Source organism: Ursus americanus, chromosome 2 (genome assembly GCF_024610735.1).
Source record: "Ursus americanus isolate L20-20 chromosome 2, mUrsAme1.1.p, whole genome shotgun sequence".
NCBI lineage: Eukaryota > Metazoa > Chordata > Mammalia > Carnivora > Ursidae > Ursus > Ursus americanus.
Genome location: NC_142128.1, coordinates 42,070,218 through 42,088,532, shown reverse-complemented (window position 1 = coordinate 42,088,532; position 18,315 = coordinate 42,070,218). Strand labels below are relative to the sequence as shown.

The 18,315-nt window shown below is 46.5% G+C and overlaps 1 protein-coding gene and 1 non-coding gene across 4 annotated transcripts; both read left to right on the top strand.

Annotated features, from left to right (window-relative positions):
• Window positions 1-899: 899 nt before the first annotated feature.
• On the top strand, window positions 900-17,966 carry KHDC4 (KH domain containing 4, pre-mRNA splicing factor). Of its 3 annotated transcripts, none has more exons than XR_006777200.2 (14): window positions 900-1,019; window positions 1,508-1,724; window positions 5,105-5,233; window positions 5,573-5,652; window positions 6,793-6,845; window positions 7,119-7,282; window positions 8,050-8,261; window positions 9,212-9,272; window positions 11,249-11,306; window positions 11,543-11,796; window positions 13,455-13,634; window positions 14,524-14,608; window positions 15,588-15,679; window positions 16,667-16,724. XR_006777200.2 is itself a non-coding variant. In XM_045784144.2 (14 exons), the coding sequence occupies exons 1-14, from the start codon at window positions 982-984 to the stop codon at window positions 16,864-16,866; spliced, it is 1,851 nt and encodes a 616-aa protein (XP_045640100.1). In that variant the 5' UTR covers window positions 900-981; the 3' UTR covers window positions 16,867-17,966. The 3 variants fall into 3 exon arrangements, 2 of the variants coding, with proteins under 2 accessions (XP_045640100.1, XP_087711142.1); XM_045784144.2 differs by having other exon boundaries at window positions 14,496-14,608; window positions 16,667-17,966; XM_087855016.1 differs by lacking the exon at window positions 16,667-16,724 and having other exon boundaries at window positions 15,588-16,623.
• On the top strand, window positions 7,571-7,697 carry LOC123783831 (small Cajal body-specific RNA 4). Its single transcript, XR_006777310.1, has one exon.
• Window positions 17,967-18,315: the final 349 nt, after the last annotated feature.

The window sequence follows — 18,315 nt, the reverse complement described above, 5'->3', positions numbered from 1 at the left end:
CCGGGCCCGCCCCTCACCTCCGCCGTCCACCACCCACCCCGAGGCCCCCCGGCGGCCGTGCGCCCCGGCCCGCCCCTCACCTCTGCAGTCCACGGCCCGCCCCTCACCTCCGCCGTCCACCACCCACCCCGAGGCCCCCCGGCGGCCGTGCGCCCCGGCTCGACCCTCACCTCTGCAGTCCACCGCCCGCCCCGGGCCCCCACGGCGGCCGTGCGCCTCGGCCCGCCCCTCACCTCCGCCGTCCACCACCCACCCCGAGGCCCCCCGGCGGCCGTGCGCCCCGGCCCGCCCCGAGCCCCCACGGGGGCCGTGCGCCTCGGCCCGCCACTCACCTCTGCAGTCCACGGCCTGCCCCTCACCTCCGCCGTCCACCACCCACCCCGAGCCCCCAACCCCGGCGGCCGTGCGAGCCCGCCCCTCACCTCCGCTCTCCCGCCCAGGCGCCGACGCCCCCTCGCGGTGCACCCCGGAGGCCCTGCTCTGAAAGCAGTGGTTGGCACGCAGATGTACAACAACCAGAGAAATTCATCACATGACCTTTGGGAGCACCATGTGCCTTTCCCTAAACAGGTAACAGAAATGTGAAGCGGGTCACAGCGGCGGGAAGGCTCTCTCCCTGGCCAGACGACGTAGCTGGACCGGGGGAGAAACCTGTTTAGTTCCCTGACTCATGCGTATTGTTTAGTAGGCTACCAACTTGCCCACAACAAACATGGACTTCCTCGCCCCGATTCCGCCTTGATATGCTCTGCGGCAGCCATCTTTCTCAAGGGCAGGGCGCAAGCAGGAAGGTCACACCCTACCTGTCTCAGATAACGCCGGCCGCCTTGAAATCAACAAGAGTCCAATTGGAAGTGACGCTTTCACCGGAACAGCTTTTCCTCACGACCGGAAGGGGCTGTGCGTGAGGGCGTTGGGGGCGGAAGTGACGGGAAGGTGGTAGTGGGGTAGTTGGCGGGTGGTTGAGCAGAGCCGGTCGCCATGTCCGCGGGGAGCGCGACACATCCCGGGGCCGGCGGGTAAAGCTTCATGGGCGAGGGCATCGCAGCGCGCACGGGGCGGAGGAGAGGCGGAAGGGCCGCTGGGAGCTGCGTCCGGGCGGGGGGGGGGGGCGCTGGAGTGGGATGTGTACGCGCTGGAGGGCTGGGCTTTGGGGGAGAAAGATGGTGAGCAGGCCTTGGGGGCCCCGAAAAAAGCCAGCAGGGGTCGGGGGGAGGTGGAAAGCAGGGACTTTCGGAAGGACCAGCGAAGAGGAAGATGAAAACGAGGGCATGTGGGAAAGTGCAGTGTTTCGAGAAGGAGGACGGAGGGGAAAAGGGCTGGAAGAAGTGAGGAGATACTGCAGCAATTGTCTGTTTAGGGAGGGATGGTAATTTTAATCTTGATAGGAGACTCGAAGGTGTAAAGAGAACATGATAGCGGGGAAACGGGGTGCCAAAGCGTAGTAAGGGGAGAATAATAGAAATGAAAGCCTTGGGGCCTAATATTTTCCTTTTTCTTCCTGTAGGCGCCGCAGCAAATGGGACCAACCAGCTCCAGCCCCCCTTCTCTTCCTCCCACCGTCGGCTCCCGGTGGGGAGGTTACCAGCAGTGGGGGAAGTCCTGGGGGCTCCACGGCTGCTCCCTCTGGCGCCTTGGATGCTGCAGCCGCTGTGGCTGCCAAGATCAATGCCATGCTCATGGCCAAAGGGAAGCTGAAGCCACCTCCGAACGCTGCCGAGAAGGTATTTGAGGTTGGAGGGGCTCTGCTAACTGCAACTTCACTAGGGGTTATTTTGTAATTCTGTAATCGAACAGTTGTTTGTGTTAAGGAGAAAACGGTTACAGCAATTTAAAGGTCACTTAGTTTTGGAATTCATCACATGATATTTTGTCGTTTGTTTTTACGAGGCACTTTTGGTTGCTTTGATTACATTAATAGACCAAATAGTTCATTTTGTCTTTGTGCACTTAGTTCAGCCTAACTTCTGTCTACGTAATCATGTATAGCAACAATGTGATATGTTTTTCAGTACATGTGCATGTCCCCTGAAGTCAAAAGAAACGTTCAGGTAAATCAAGTGAGCTTTAAAATGTCTCTAGTCAGCTATACTAAAAAGTAAATAAATACTTGCAACATCCTTTATGATTAGAATCTGTAGGGGCTCATGGGTGGCTCAGTTGTTAAGTGACTGCCTTCAGCTCAGGTCATGAGCCCACTCAGCGGGAAGCCTGCTTCCCCCTCTCCCACTGCCCCTGCTTTGTGTTCCCTCTCTCGCTGTGTCTTTCTCTGTCAAATAAATAAAATCTTAAAAAAAAAATTAGAATCTGTAGATTTTTAATGATGCCTATAGTATAATTGAATGTGAAATAAAATGAATAATTTATATGTTGATAGTTTTGCTGTTTCACACAAATTGAGGAAATTTAGTCATTTTATAGAATTTCTGGTGTAATTAAAATTTCACGACTAGGATGGATCTGACCTTTGAAGTCTTTAATTTGTCTTGCAATAGAAGACAAGAATCTTCCTACAGGATGATGAGTATAGTGGCTGTTTGTATTGCTAGAATGCATACTTTGCACTTAAAAAAAATCTTTGCAGCAATTTAATGGGATGGATTACAGTTTACAAAGGAGGAGAACTAGGCTCACGGATGTAAATTGTGTAAGATCTGTAACGGCAGGAACGATGTCTGGCTTGAGTCACTTCAGATGGTCAGGTGTTCAGCTTTTGTTTGAAAGCCTCTACAGCTGGAAAATTCAGTGTGTTCTAAGACGGCTCATTCCATTAGAATTCTCATTTGAAAAGAAGTTCTTTGATTTCAATTAAAAATTGCCTTCCAGTGAAGAGATGGGTTCTGTGTTTGAAAATGCAATTTGGGTGAGTGATGAATGTGGTGATTAGCATGTTTATGACAGTTATTTCCCAATGTCTACGTATATCAAAACCTCCAGTTGTTCGCCTTAAATATCTACAATTTTTATTTGTCACTTATATCTCAGTAAAGCTGGGGGGGAAAAGATGATACAATTTTTTGTTAGCCATCTAGTGATGAGTATAACATCAGCAGAATGGCCATTATCTGTCTGGATGTTTAAATATTCAAGTTCTGCAGAATTGGTGGGAACTTTTAGTGAATTGGAAGTTCATTATTCATTGTATTTTTATTGATTGCAAGGATTGAAGCAATTGTCCATTTTAAGTTCTGCAAGGAATTATTAAAAGCACACTAAAGTGGGATGCTGCTTAAATCTTCAAATTCTTTTTTTTTTTTTTTTTTTAAAGATTTTATTTATTTATTCAACAGAGATAGAGACAGCCCGCGAGAGAGGGAACACAAGCAGGGGGAGTGGGAGAGGAAGAAGCAGGCTCCCAGCGGAGGAGCCTGATGTGGGGCTCGATCCCAGAACGCCGGGATCACGCCCTGAGCCGAAGGCAGGCGCCCAACCGCTGTGCCACCCAGGCGCCCCTAAATCTTCAAATTCTTAACGCCGATGTTAATCCTTTATTCATTTTTTTCCCTCTAAAAAGCAGTTGAGGGGTGCCTGGGTGGCTCAGTCGTTAAGTGTCTGCCTTCGGCTCAGGTCATGATCCCAGCGTTCTGGGATCGACCCCGCTTCAGGCTCCCTGCTCAGCAGGAAGTCTGCTTCTCCCTCTCCCACTCCCCTTACTTCTGTTCCCTCTCACTGCCTCTCTCTCTCTGTCAAATAAATAAAATCTTTAAAAAAAGAAAATAAAAAAAATAAAAAGCAGTTGAGCACAGCAGGAGGCAGCATGGTGCCAGTAGTGGACTTAGAATCAGAAAATGTGGATTTGAAACCCAGGATCCTTAGTTACTGGTCATGGGGCTTAGATATGTTATGGGGTCTCAGTTTCCTCTTCTGATGGGGTTGGCGGCATGTACCTGTGTGGTCCACGAGAGTAGTCAGTAGCCATATGTAGCTATTTAAATTAAATTAAAATTTAAAACTTAGTTCCTTGTCACAGCCTTTGGATATGAGGCTGTGGCTGTGTTGGACGGCCAGGTAGAGAACACCTGTGTCATCACGGGAGGTCCTGTGGGAGAGCACTGATAAGTACCTTTGATGGTGGCCAGTACTGAGCAGGGGCTGAACAGAGATGAGATATTGTTGAGTCTATGTAGTTTGTGTACACATGTTGAAAACTGTATCTAATGTGGGGCACCTGGGTGGCCCACTCCATTTTAAGCGTCTGACTCTTAATTTTGGCTCAGGCGTGATCTCACAGTCATGAGATCGAGCCCTGTGTTGGGCTCTGTGCTGGGTGTGGAATCTGCTTGAGCTTCTCCCTCTCCTTCTCCCTCTCTCTAAGATAAATAAATCAGTCTCTTTAAAAAATGTATTTAGTGTATAAAGAAATACACTGTATTTTATCTTCTTTGAGCAGATTTGCCGAATCTTGGTCTAAGGCAACAAAGGGTTTGTGGAAGGCCATCTTGGGATGAAAATTTTTTCAGATAACTCATATCCGGAGTTGCCTATAGATTAAATTGAGAGAAACTAGATCAGGTTTTAGGATTTTGCTTGGCATTTCATTCATTCTTAGTTCTTCTTTGATAGAGAGTAATGGGTTGTCAGATAAGCTTTACGGGTTTTCCGGATCAGTGCAGGGATGGGACTGGTCGCAGGTGGTGTGCTGTGGCTGCAGTGTTGGCACAAGGGCAGCGTCCAGTCACACAGATGAGGTGCGTGGACTCCGCGTCGTGCACTGGACTCTGCCCCGTATTCTGCTGCACGCACAGCTAGCGGGTTGAGCTGGAAAGCACCATAACTTGGTCCTTTAAGTTTCCTCGTGGAGATTGCAGCTCCTAGTCTGTAGGGTTTCTGGGATTATGTGGTCATAGAAGTGCAGACATGGGCAAGGTTCCAGAGAAATCTGATGATTGCCTTCAAGTAAATTGACAATACTTGATGTAGTGAGGTTTTGTTTGCTTGTTATTTCGTCTTTGAAGAATAACTCAGGAGTGTTTCCAACTGTGTTTGTAGGCAAGTAAAGGGAGCGGTAAGGTGGTGGTGGGACCTGGGGAGGGGCACTTGTAAATTGAATAGGAGAAACATACTATTTCATCTTGCAGACTGTCCAATGTACTCTCTCTTGTAGCTTCAGGCTGCTGGCAAAGGCCTAACTAGCAGTAAAAGCAAGGATGACCTGGTGGTGGCTGAGGTGGAGATCAACGACGTGCCTCTCACGTGCAGGAACCTGCTGACTCGGGGGCAGACTCAGGACGAGGTGGGCGGATGTCGGCCGTGGGGAAGGTGGCGGGTGGGCAGTCAGCAAAACAAGACCTCTAACACAGACAGATACAAGTCAGATGTTTATGAGTGTCCAAAGTCAGGATTGGGTTGAATTAACTGCAGAGGAGCTTCTCAGTGAAGGTAAAGAAACAGATATGGGTGGGTTCCCCAGGTCAGCTGAGCAAGAAAAGACGGAATTGAGGTTTCAGGTGTAGGAGAGAACTCGTTCCTATCTATTGGTGTAGTGAATGAATGGGGAAAATCCGTCTTCCTGCCTGCCATTGAAATCGATCAATTGCCACATCATCTTTTTAATAGAATGTTTCCCTTTTAGATCAGCCGACTTAGTGGGGCTGCAGTGTCAACTCGAGGGAGATTCATGACTGCTGAGGAGAAGGCCAAAGTGGGACCAGGGTGTGTATGCACATCCTTTGCTTTGGGGAAAGGTGGGGCACGTTAGTTTCATGTTTTCATTGTTAGGAAATGTGTGCAAAGACTTGGGTAGCTTTGTGTGTGTAAATACACACGCTGTGTAGTGGAGTTGGGGACACCTCAGACACGTAAGGAGTGTTGGCAGCTGTGTTCCTTCCTATTGCTCTTTGGATTATTTATTTCGCAGGTAACATTTTATTGGAGAAAACAAATTATGGTAAAGTGTGAAATGAGATAATTGCTACATTTACAGTATGCACTTCCAAACTTTTGTATGGGAATATTTCCCCCAACAAAAGCGTCTGTATTTTGTTGTAACTCCCTTTTAAAAAAAAACCTCCTTTTATCAGACAACTCATTGCCTCTACGATGGCCATAGGCTGTAAGGTTTTCCGCCGTAAGGTTTTCCGCTGAAAGGTTTTGTCCCCCTGTCCTTGCATCCCTCCCATGACTCAGTTTTGAGGGCAGGTAGTCGGGCAGTGCAAAACTTTTCACACTGGCTTAAACTAAATATAATTAGGAGGCAAAACTTGGTCCCTACCTGAAACCAAGAATATATTTCAATTCTGTGTATGTACTGGTTGCTGTTTTGAACTTTTTTATCTTTAAATACTGTTATTTTTTACCAATAGCTTTATATTAACTGTATGGTTTTTGATGACCTCCATTATTATCAAAATCAGAATTTAAGCCACTTTACATTTAGAATCTAGAGTCCCCTTGGTTGTGGGCCTCACAGACATGGGTCTACAGGCCACCGTCACTTTTGCCCCTTTAATTTGGATAGCCAGGAGCACAACTGCCCATAACCTGTTAGATAGCCAACAAAAAGGAATTTTATTCTCAGACTTCAGGTTATCTCAGTTGACTGGATGCCAGTATTCATGAGCCCCGAAGAACAGATTTGATCCCTGTGTGGACCAATTAACTTGAAGCAGCCAGAAAAGTTTGTTTATTCCCCAGCTGTAAAACCATATTTCTAGAAATTTGCAACACCATTTCCTTGTATGTAGTGCCTTTTATTTATTTGGAAACTGTAAACGTGATGGATTTGATTTGTGACCCATATGGTTCCTTTGGTCATGACCAGTTTGGGATCACCATTTTATGTTTCTCTTGTAGGGATCGTCCGTTATACCTCCACGTTCAGGGCCAGACGCGGGAATTAGTGGACAGTAAGTAATGGTTTGGCTCACATCCCACATTTTGTGGAGGACAAAGTACAGGGCTGTATGGAATAAGTCGGCAGAATGTTCCTGGTGGCTGTTGTAACTTGTGTATGAATTGCTTATGAGTGTGCTGGGGGCACGAGGGTGAGGACCACATATTTGGGTGTCCCGTAAAATGGATTAATACAGGGGTAGTTGCACATTGGCCTCGGTCTGTCATTGGGAACTAGTCAGTTCCTTCCTTCCTTTGGTATCCTATCTCACTCTGCTTTTCCATAGGAGCAGTAAACCGAATCAAAGAAATTATCACCAACGGGGTGGTCAAAGCTGCCACGGGGACGAGTCCAACTTTCAATGGTGCGACAGTCACAGTGTATCACCAGCCGGCTCCCATCGCGCAGTTATCTCCAGCAGTGAGCCAGAAGCCTCCCTTCCAGTCCGGGGTATGTTTAGTGGAGAGATCGTCAACAGCTTTGTCATTTCTGTAAAAGTGGTATATGTCAAATAATGTGGAAAGTATGAGGAAAAATCCTGAAATCCAACCTGAGGCTTACTACAACCTGATGCTATCCTATTAATGGACCATTTCGGCTTCCAAGATGCAGTGAACATCTGAACACACATGTCTTTACTTTGACGTATTCTAGAAAGGGTGTCTATGGATCAGAGCATGTCCACGCCATACATTTGGAAGTCAGTGGTTTGTGTTTGTGTGTATAAATGTGACGGCAGCTGGAGGACTAAGAAGGCTGAGTCTGGTGAAGTAAGACTCTGCTGATACAACCCTCCTAGAGAATAGGGTGGGAGAGAGCAGCCCTCACTGGAGAACCCCCGGGCTGACTGTACCACCCAACATGCTTCTCTGGTCTCACCGGAGACTCTGCTGTGGGTGCCTGCTGCCCTAGGCAGTCCGGGGCTGGGGGTGCGCGTGGTAGTGAGTCTTCGCTTTTGTACCTGGTAAGTAGATTTTGCTGAACGGAGGAAGGTGTTCACGCTCTAGGTAGGCACGTGGCCTTTGTAGTGCTCGTTTAAATGAAGCTCCTTTATGAAATTTGTTTTTTATGGACTCAGCGGTGGAAGTTATAGGGGTCCTTATTCTGGCAGTGATTAAAAGTTTCTGGAGGATTAAAGTTTTCTGCAAAATGATTTTCAAGATTCGGATTTAATTAGGTGTCGTGTGTTTAATCCGAGGTGTTCTGTTCTTCTGCAGATGCATTATGTTCAAGACAAATTATTTGTGGGTCTAGAGCATGCTGTGCCCACCTTTAATGTCAAGGAGAAAGTAGAAGGTCCAGGCTGCTCCTATTTACAGCACATTCAGATTGAAACGGGTGCCAAAGTCTTCCTAAGAGGCAAAGGTTCAGGTTGCATTGAGCCAGCCTCCGGCCGAGAAGCTTTTGAACCCATGTACATTTACATTAGGTACGTATGGATGGGTGGGGCGAAGACATTGGAATGCTTGTCAACTGCTTAGTACAGGCAGGAGTGATTCAAAAGGAGTAAGAAAATAGGTTTAATAAGTAGTAACATGAGGGATGTAGGTCAATACTAACGATAATCACTTTATAATTAGAACTGTTGAATTGGGAAGTGGAATTGTCTCTTTTCGTATTGAGGTTCTTGGGTTTTATACACATCTGTGACCCTAAAATGAGCTGTGATGAGCCTAAAGTCATCTTCATTTAAACCTGTGGTGATGGGGTGCCGGTGCCTCAGTTGTAAGCATCTGCCTTCGGCTTGGGTCATGATCCTGGGGTCCTGGGATCGAGCCCCACATCGGGCTCCCTGCTCAGTGGGGAGCCTGCCTCTCCCTCTCCCTCTGCCCCTCCCCTCTGGTGGTGCTTGCTCCCTCCCTGTCTATCAGATAAATAAATAAAATCTTAAAAAACAAATAAATAAACCTATGGTGTTATTAACACATTTTGCAGTTACTTTAGTGACCTTTTTTTTTTAGAAGATTTTATTTATTTGAGATAGAGCGTGAGCACGCAAGCCAGGAGACAGAGGGAGAGGGAGAAGCGGACTCCCCGCTGAGCAGGGAGCCTGACTTGGAACTCCGTCCCAGGACCCCGGGATCATGACCTGAGCCGAAGGCAGACGCTCAACCAACCGGGCCACTCAGGCGCCGCTATTTTAGTGACTTTTAAATGTTTTTTAATATCTTTATCTCAAAGAGACCAATGAAGTATTTGTCTTAATGATACTTGGCATAGGTTAAAGGGCTGAGAAGACATTATTTTGTGATTTTTCAGAAACTTAGATTGGTGCTGTGTTGAATATATTAAATTTGTAAACAGCATACAAAGTGAGAGCAAAATTTTGTATCCTTTACTCTTCTCCTCTTTGAATTTTTGGTTTGTACTTCTCTGCAGTCACCCCAAACCGGAAGGCCTGGCTGCTGCCAAGAAGCTCTGTGAGAATCTCTTGCAAACAGTGAGTTCTGTTTGTGGCTCTTATTCAGAAGGGCTGTGTCTTAGCGATTTTCCCACCGGTATTGGTTTCCTGGGGCTGCCATCTCAAGTTCTCACAAACTAGGTGACTTAAAACAACAGAAATTTATTCTCTCACTGTTCTGGAAGCCAGCCAGCCAGTCAGAATCAGAGTGTGGGCAAGGTTGGTTCCTTCTGAACGAATCCTGTGAGGGAGAATGTTCCATGCCTCTCCCAGCTTGCTGGTCTTTGCATTCTTTCCCCATGTCAGCAGAGCTCCATGCTCTGCCCCCATTGTCTCCTGGCCTCCTCCTGTGTTTCCTTGTCTGTCTGTCTCTCGTAAGGGTAGCAGTCCTTGCATTTAGAGCCCACCGTGACCCAGCATGACTTCACGTTAACAACCTGTATCTGCGAAGACGTGGTTTCCAGATAAGGTCATGTTCTGAGGTTCTGGGTGGACTTGAATTTTGGCACTGTTCTGGCAACTCAGATTCTCCATAAGGAAGACAGACTTCCCTCTTCAGGGTCATAGCTGGCGTGCATTTCTTCTTCGGAGACTGTTCCAGTGTGGAATTTGAAATGTGTAGTGCAGCAGTGTAAAATCTCAGTGCTGTCAGCTATTTAAGTAGTGCTTTCAATCTTGGCCAAGCTGTTTACCGGTGGGCAGTCCAAGTTCTTTTTAAGAGTAAGTGCAGCTAGAGTAAGGGCAGAGCTGTAATAGTTTAAACCAGTTAGCAATGCCTTTGGGCTAATTGCTCGTTTGATTATCTGTTCTTTTTATTCTATAATCTAGTAGCCACAAGTTAATCCAGCAGGGCCAGTTGTAGAGCCCCTGAGGGCAATCAGATTTGGGGGTTGCATTTATTCGGCCTTGTGTTATTTGGTATTGAAGGGTGCCCTTCTGGGAAGCTGCGTTCTTTGCTTTTGTGAAGTAACCTGATTTATCATGCCTTGCGCCAGATAACTTCCCTGACCACCCTCTGTGTGTCTCTGTTGACACTGAAGTTACTGACTCGGTGGGGTGTTCACAGTGAAGAACTGGATGAGGGGACGTACCGGCCCTGTGTTGAGCCCCGAGCTCCTTGAGGACAAGTCCGTCAATAAAAGCATGAATGAATTGACAACCTAGGAATTTCCTAACTTTGTTTCTGGCTCTGAATGATTTTGTACCTCAGAATTGAGTCTCGTTGGGGGATTTAGGAAGTTCCCGATTCCCACATTCTGCTTCATAATTTATATGGTGCACCTTATCAAAATTAATTGATTAATTGATTTTTAAAAAAGATTTTATTTGTCAGAGAGAGAGCGAGCACATGCACAAATGGGGACCAGCAGGCAGAGGGAGAAGCAGACTCCCCGCTGAGCAGGGAGCCCGATGCAGGACTCGATCCCAGGACCCCGGGATCATGACCTGAGCCAAAGGCAGATGCTCAGCCGACTGAGCCACCCAGGCGTCCCTGATTAATCGATTTTTTTAAATAATTTATTTTTGGAGAGTGGGGGAGGGACAGAGGGAGAGTCTCAAGCAGACTCCGAGCTGAGTGTGAGCCCGACGTGGGGCTCGATCCCATGACCCTGAGACCACAACCCAAGCTGAAACTAAGAGTTGGACACTCAACCAACTATGTCACCCAGGTGCCCCTTGATTGATTGATTGATTGGTGGGTTTTTTTTTTAAGACTTAATTTTTAAGGAATCTCTACACCCAGTGTAGGACTCGAACTCAACCCCAAGCTGAAGAGTCGTATGCTCTACTGACTGAGCCAGCCAGGCGCCCCGTGTCTGATTACAATTTAGATGTAAACAAGTCCAAATTTATTTGAAATATCGGTGGGAATTTTTTTTTCTTTTTTACTCAGTGGAAATGTTTTTATTTTTAATTCCTAGCTGCTTTGGTCCTAGAGTTGTATAATCGGACCCTTGCAAATACCCCGTGAATTGGGACTGTCCCATATGAATTTGTTTTCCCTTCTCTTCCAGGTTCATGCTGAATATTCTAGATTTGTGAATCAGATTAATACTGCTGTACCTTTACCAGGTGTGTATGTCTTAAAGTGTTAAGGAAAAGAAATATTTTGTTAGTGATATTTATGTATAAAATAGGATAGTTAAGGCTAGACGTGCCAGGGCACTGATAGTGTCCCCTCCAACTTACGGTAATTTGGAAAGCCGTTTGTACCTCAGTATTTTTCTTCCCTAGAGATTAAGTTAATATTCAGCTAAAATGTCTCGTTTTGCTGCAGCTGATTAAACACTTTTTTTCTTCCCCCTCAGGCTATACACAACCCTCTGCTATAAGTAGTGTCCCTCCTCAGCCACCATATTATCCATCCAATGGCTATCAGTCTGGTTACCCTGTTGTTCCCCCTCCTCAGCAGCCAGTTCAGCCTCCCTACGGAGTACCAAGCATGGTGCCACCAGCTGTGTCACTGGCACCGGGAGTCTTGCCAGCATTACCTACTGGAGTCCCACCTGTGCCAACACAATACCCGATAACGCAAGTGCAGCCTCCAGCTGGCACTGCACAGGTAGGACGCGGGGTGTGAACCCGGAGAAGTGGCCGGGGACAGGTGCACAGGTGGTGGTGTCTTTCCGAAAGAAAGAGTGTGTCGTTACTGTGTAACGTGAGGTCCTCTTCTCCTGCGTCGTCATCCCGAGCTGCCCCAGGGCTTCGGAGCGGCGTGTACACGTGTGTATCCGTCCCGAAGGCTCTAGTTCGTGTCACGAGTCTTTCCACCACAGAGTGGTTTAGAAGAGGAGTCAGGAAGCCTGCTCTGGAATTCCAGGTGGCAGATAGCTTAGGCTTCGCGGGCCATGCAGGCTCTGCCACACCCGCTGCCCTCCATTGCTGGGACAGAAGCAGCCGGGGACAATACGAATGACCACGCACGGCTGGTCCCGAAACACTGGATTTCCCGAAGTGGATCACGAGCCACAGTCGTGGTTTGCCGCGCTGTGGGCTGTCACTTGCCTGCACCTCCCTCGAGGAGGAGGGGACCGGCCTACGTGCCTTTCCATGATTAGAACTGAGTTACTAATCTTCAAAAGAAATACACCATATGCAGGGGTTCTGGGCCGAGAGAGACATGAACTTTACAACTTAAGGATTATAAATGTTCTCAAACTACATAAGAAGCTAGAGTTTTAGGACAGGGCAGGTAGCCAGCCCATCCACGTGGATGATGTACTCCCTTCTCTGAGGCAGGGCAGAAGTGAGTGAGCGCACGGAGATGGATTGATGGTAGGCCCTTCTCTGTGGGCCTCTCAGAGTGCACCGGGGCCACCTGCTGACCGGTGGGCTGTGAGCACTGAAGGGGGCTTGCAGTGTGAGACAGCAGAAGACTTCCCTAACTTCTGGTTGTGACCCCTGGTCCCCTTGCCTTCTGTGTTTGGCAGGGCCATAGGTCTCCAGCTTTGAGCCACATTGCCTTGTGACCAGAAAGCAGTAGGACAGGCTAGCCCTTTAGGGTTGGGCTTTAGACATAGGCTGCCAGGGTTCCTCATGCTTTCCTGTGATTGAGATGTGCAATCCTGGGATGTGACTTAGCCTATCCAGGCTTTGGTTTCCTTCTAGAAAATGGGCATGATGATACTGTCTCAGAGGTTGCAAGGATTAAGGGAGATGACCCAAGCATTCAACAGGTATTAGCCGTTTTGTTTTTTGAGAAGTGCTTGTTTTCTCTGAGACATCCTGGATCAGTCCTCATTCCTTTTTGGAACAATCTCTTACAATATTTGGACAGATTCCCTCTTTCTGTAACAACTTATCCCTAGAAGTGGCAGATGAACTTGCCTTTGCCACAAGCATTAGCAGCCTTTATAGTCAGAAAGAGCTAATCACATATATTAGAGGGGTCTAAATGGAGAATGTTCTTGCTGGATAACTTCTGAACTAAGTAAGTGGCTGGAATTTTTCTTTGTTGGTCCTAACAACTCCAGTGCAAAAGCACATTTTTCCTGAGAGTTCAAAGCACTGGAGAGATTGTCAGTTTTGCATTTCCCTACCACAAAGGTGGGAAGGCTAGGCTTTCCTGTCCCCAAATGATCCAGGAGGGAAGCTAAGGACCAGAGATACAGGATTTCTAGGACACACATGGATTTATTAAAGTCTGTTGTGATACTGTTTTCTTTATTAAGTGGCTGGACATTCTCACACCTTTTTCCCCCCGGTTTGTTTTGGTCCCAGAGTCCGATGAGTGGGCCTTTTATTCCTGCTGCTCCTGTCAAAACTGCCTTGCCTGCCGGCCCCCAACCCCAGCCCCCACCCCCGCCCCAGCCCCCACTCCCAACTCAACCCCAGGCACAGAAGAGGCGATTCACAGAGGAGCTGCCTGATGAACGAGAATCCGGACTCCTTGGATACCAGGTTAAATAAAATACCCTACTTTCCTCACCTTACCTTACTGTATTCGCCCTAAAGAAAGATCAGTTCACGTCTGTATTAACCGTCCTCCCAATACTAGATTTCTGTTTTCTGGAATCCATTTAGATTAGGTTTTTTCCCTTGGGGGGTTAGTTTAAAGCAAGAGTGACTCCCTTTGGGTGGGTTGGTCTTTGGGATCAGTATAAGAAAATACAAAGCTCCACGTGGAGAGAGGTCGGGAGGTCTATGACTGTCACCTAGAAGGAGTTCTGTAGAATTCCGCACCTCCTCTTATCCATACGGCACTCCCGAGAGCCTCAGATAATTCTCATTTCTGTTCTACCTACCAACATATGGTTTGTACTTAAACCTTGGCTCTCAATTTACTGTTCTTTCCATGCATAAAAGAGAGCAGGTACTTTCTCCAGTCCCCACCACCTGCAACAAAAAGTGGGCAGAAATGTAGTGATTCTGTGCACACATGTTACATAAGTATTCGTTCAAGAAGAGAGTTTTTAAAAATATTACTTAAATGTGAAGTTTTAAATAAATGGGTAGTTTTGGTGCCATTTTGTTTTATCAGGAGAAGCACCTTTACTTTTTGCCAGAGCCCTTGACCTGTTCTTTGAAACAAACTAAAGTTTATAAAAGGGTAGTTGAAAGCAGATACACGTAGCATGACCCAGTCCTGCAGAGAAAGATCCCGTCTCCTTCAGCTGTGGTTATGCTCCAGATCCCAGAGGGCTGTGGAGGGAGCTTACGGCAGCTGACCAGAAAGACGAGGCACTTGACAGTTACGTTAAGGAGCGAAGTCAATGCAGCAGTTGTAGATTTGCTAATGCCGCTGTATTTTTCTGCTCATAGCATGGACCCATTCATATGACTAATTTAGGTACAGGCTTCTCCAGTCAGAATGAGATTGAAGGTGCAGGATCGAAGCCGGCAAGTTCCTCAGGCAAAGAGCGAGAGAGGGACAGGTGAGTTCGTTGGAGCGTCATCATGCGAATGACTCCCATGTCAGTGCTTTGCACCGTTAGTGTGGGTAACGGTCATTGCCGTGAGCTTCCATGTTCTTACGCTGTCATGAAGGGGCGTCTGGGGGGCTCAGTCAGTTGAGCGTCGGACTCTTTTGATCTCAGCCCAGGTCTTGATCTCGGGGTCGTGAGTTCACTCCCTGAGTTGGGCTGCATGCTGGGTGTGGAGCCTACTTAAAAAATAATAATAATGGATCAGTCAAAGTGTAATGAAATCCTTTGGCTTATATAAACTCCTTTTTTTTTTTCTTTTTTAATAACTGCTGCACTGCTGGAGTACGCTGCCCCTTTCCCAGTGTCGCGGCCGTCACCCCAGGCTTTGGGTCATTCCGTTCTTGCTTCACTGTCCCGGTCTTGGGCATTTTCCTAACCGTAGGCAGTGACCGAAGTCTTACACAAGCCGTGTTTGCTACTAAGAATCCTAGAATACTGGGGCTCCTGGGGGGCTCAGTTGGCTGAGCGTCTGCCTTCGGCTCAGGTCATGATCCTGGGGTCCTGGGATCGAGCCCCGCATCGGGCTCCCTGCTCAGTGGGAGTCTGCTTCTCCCTCCTCCTCTCCGTCTGTCCCTCTCCCCCTGCTGGTGCTCTCTCTCTCTGTCTCAAATAAGTAAAATGTTAAAAAAAAAAAAGAGTCCTAGAATATTATGGACTGAGGTACTTGAATGGGGGTCCAGCTGCCATCCAGTGCTTGAGAACCCCCCTGTCCTGTGTGGTTTGTTGAGCCTTCCTGGGGCGGGCCTGGCTTCCCACAGCAGTGCTGCTGCTTTTGTTCGGGCTAGCAACTTGTTATCTTACAACTGGCTTATTAGGTCACAGGGTGAGGTCAGGTGGAAAGGGTGGAGGTGAACGGTTCGACTACCCAGGGAGAAGGTGCGATTGATCGAATCTGTCTGAAAGGCTGTCATGGTTTTTCTTCTAACAGGCAGTTGATGCCTCCACCAGCCTTCCCAGTGACTGGAATGAAAGCAGAGTCTGATGAAAGGAATGGGTCTGGGGCCGGAGCAGGGGGCCACGGTGAGTGAGGTGTAGCTGGGGACACGAGGGCAGCTAAGACTGGTCCTAAGTTACTAGTTTTCTGACCTGATGTTCATTCAGGTGGCACTTGTTCAGGTGTTTAATCCAACTTAAAATCCACAGGCTAAGGAGGATACTTTTTTTTTTTAAATAAGACCAGTATATAGTTACATAAGCTTTTCTTTTCAATCAAAGTTTGTCTAGAAAAGTTAGTCAACTTACATTTTATACATAGCATCATTAAAACCCTAGGAAATACTAATGATTGGTAGGTCATTTCAAAATTTTGTTGCCTTTGTTGTCAATACCTGGAGGTAATCTGATAGAGACTTAAGGGTTGATATTTCGGGGCGCCCAGCTGGCTCAGTTGGTGGAACATGCGACTCTTGATCTCGGGGTTGTGAGTTCAAGCCCCATGTTGGGTGTAGAGCCCACTTTTAAAAAAGATTGATTTTTCTTTGTATTAGGAGGTGAGCTACATCTCTCCTCATAGGTCTTTTGGTTGTGAATGGTCAGCCTGTGGCTGTTAAAAAAATGTTGCCTCCTAGTATTCCAGAATTTAGAGGAATATGGGATCACTTGTGTTCTTTGTCTGTAGTCCTAATAAAAATGAGCAGAAGAAAATACATTTTTTTCTTTTCTTAACTTCTTTTCTTTTAACTCTTTAAAAGGTGAAATATCAGCATCCAGAGACTTATTTGCTAACTTTCCTTTTTTTTCTTTTTTCTTTTTTTTTTTTTTTTTTTTGTGTTTCTTTTTTCTTTCTCTGTTTTCTTACATGGTTCTGGTGGATTCACATTTGCTGATGCTGGTGCTGTTTTTCGTGTGATCTTCAACGTTTTTGGGTGACCATTGACCCTGTGACCTCAAAATGGTGTCCAACTAACCACTTACAATTAACATCTTTTTTTTATTAACGAATTTATGGTATTTTTTTTTTTTTTGTCTTGGTGGGGGATGGGGTTGGGTTGTTTTTCTCTATTCTAGAGTATCCAGTCAAGAAGATGAAAACTGCAGAGAAGGGATTCGGGTTGGTGGCTTATGCTGCAGATTCATCTGATGAAGAGGAGGAGCATGGGGGTCATAAAAATGCAAGTAGTTTTCCACAGGGCTGGAGTTTGGGGTATCAGTACCCTTCGTCCCAACCACGAGCTAAACAACAGATGCCGTTCTGGATGGCCCCATAGGAAACAGTGGAACAGAGCTTTGACCCTCGGTGACTCTCTTTAGCAATAATGCATGCATTTGATTTCGTAAGACTCTGGGGCCTGTACTGGGAACCACCATGGACCTTTGCAGAAGTTAGAGATGCAGTGTCCCCTTTCTTAAAGGGGTTTCATTCTTTTTTAAACATCCTTGTTTCTGCAGTGACATAGTATCTGTTAAAATTAGAATCACAGATGTGTCTCAGCAGCTTTTTAACAGTTGGTGAAATGTGCTTGTTACGCAGAGCGTCCCAGCAGGGTCATTCCAGCACGCATTTAACCTGTCCAGCCTTTCCACGTGAACGGCCCCTATTCTGACAAAAAGAAAGTTTTATTCGTATTTTACTACTGTTTGGTCAATTTTGCTGACAACTGGTTACAAACAAAGCCTTACTATTTATTAGTGGGGAGATGATTTTAAGACCATCCTTCCCTTTCAGCACCATTTAATCTAAGAACAGTTCATCCCTATTTCATTTTTGCATTCTTTTGTTTTGGAAAATGCAGTTTTACTCATTTAAAGCTGTTGGAAGTAGCTGGATCCTGAGTAGGAAAATGAAGGGTTTCTTTTTGTTCCCCTTCGTTATGTCTTTTTATTGGGATGATCCAAAGCTGGCACCTGCAGGCACTCTTGTCCCAGAGAAAGCAATTGCAGTTTTATTGCCCTTCTAATAAGCTCCATGTCTTCAGCTGGGTCCGAGAAAACTGCTTGATCAAAAGCTGGTCAGAACTCGTCACAGAAATGAAACACAGTGGTCTGTCTCTCTCAGAACTGGTTGCAGCTAAGAGAGAGAGATTTGACTGCTCACAATAGGATGGATGGTGGACTTAGTGACTGAAATTGCAACTTGTCCTTTTTCTTGGCATTACAGGTTTTGCCAAAAGAACTTTTTTGTATCAAATATTGATGTGTGAAAGAAGGAGCTAGTCTGCTGAACCAGGAGTAGTTTGAGATACTGAACTGTCATTTTTGCACATTTGAATACTTTGCAGGCTGGCTTTGTATAAACATATTCTCTGGTTTCCTATATGTTGTAAATATTTAGACCATAATTTCATTATAAATAAATGTATGAATATTCTGTTTGTGGTTTCTCTTCTCTCTCTTCCACAACCCATCCATACGCTAAAATTTACAAACTTCTGCTGATAAGCATCAGGATATTATAACCCACCAGAAAAATAAATACGTGGGTCCAGAAGTTTGCATATAGTCCCAAGAGTGTATGACGTTCCAGAGTAAACCCTTCACAAAGTCCAGATGAAAACCTGGAGGATAATTCTGGTGGACTCCCTCCATTCTCGCATATTAGCCCTCCACTGAACTCGGTTAGTGAGGGAGTAAAATACATTTTTAAAGGAAATACACATAATTCACAAATTAGTCTTGGGAAAGCATTCCTACGAAGGCTGGGTAGAAACAGCCATTTC

What these genes read in the sequence shown, in the direction of transcription:
- KHDC4 (XM_045784144.2), top strand. Translation starts at nt 982, where the DNA reads ATGTCCGCGGGGAGCGCGACACATCCCGGGGCCGGCGG. An exon ending in AGCCTCCCTTCCAGTCCGGG is followed by an intron (nt 7,283 to 8,049) that starts GTATGTTTAGTG and finishes GTTCTTCTGCAG; the next exon opens with ATGCATTATGTTCAAGACAA. An exon ending in CCCATGTACATTTACATTAG is followed by an intron (nt 8,262 to 9,211) that starts GTACGTATGGAT and finishes ACTTCTCTGCAG; the next exon opens with TCACCCCAAACCGGAAGGCC.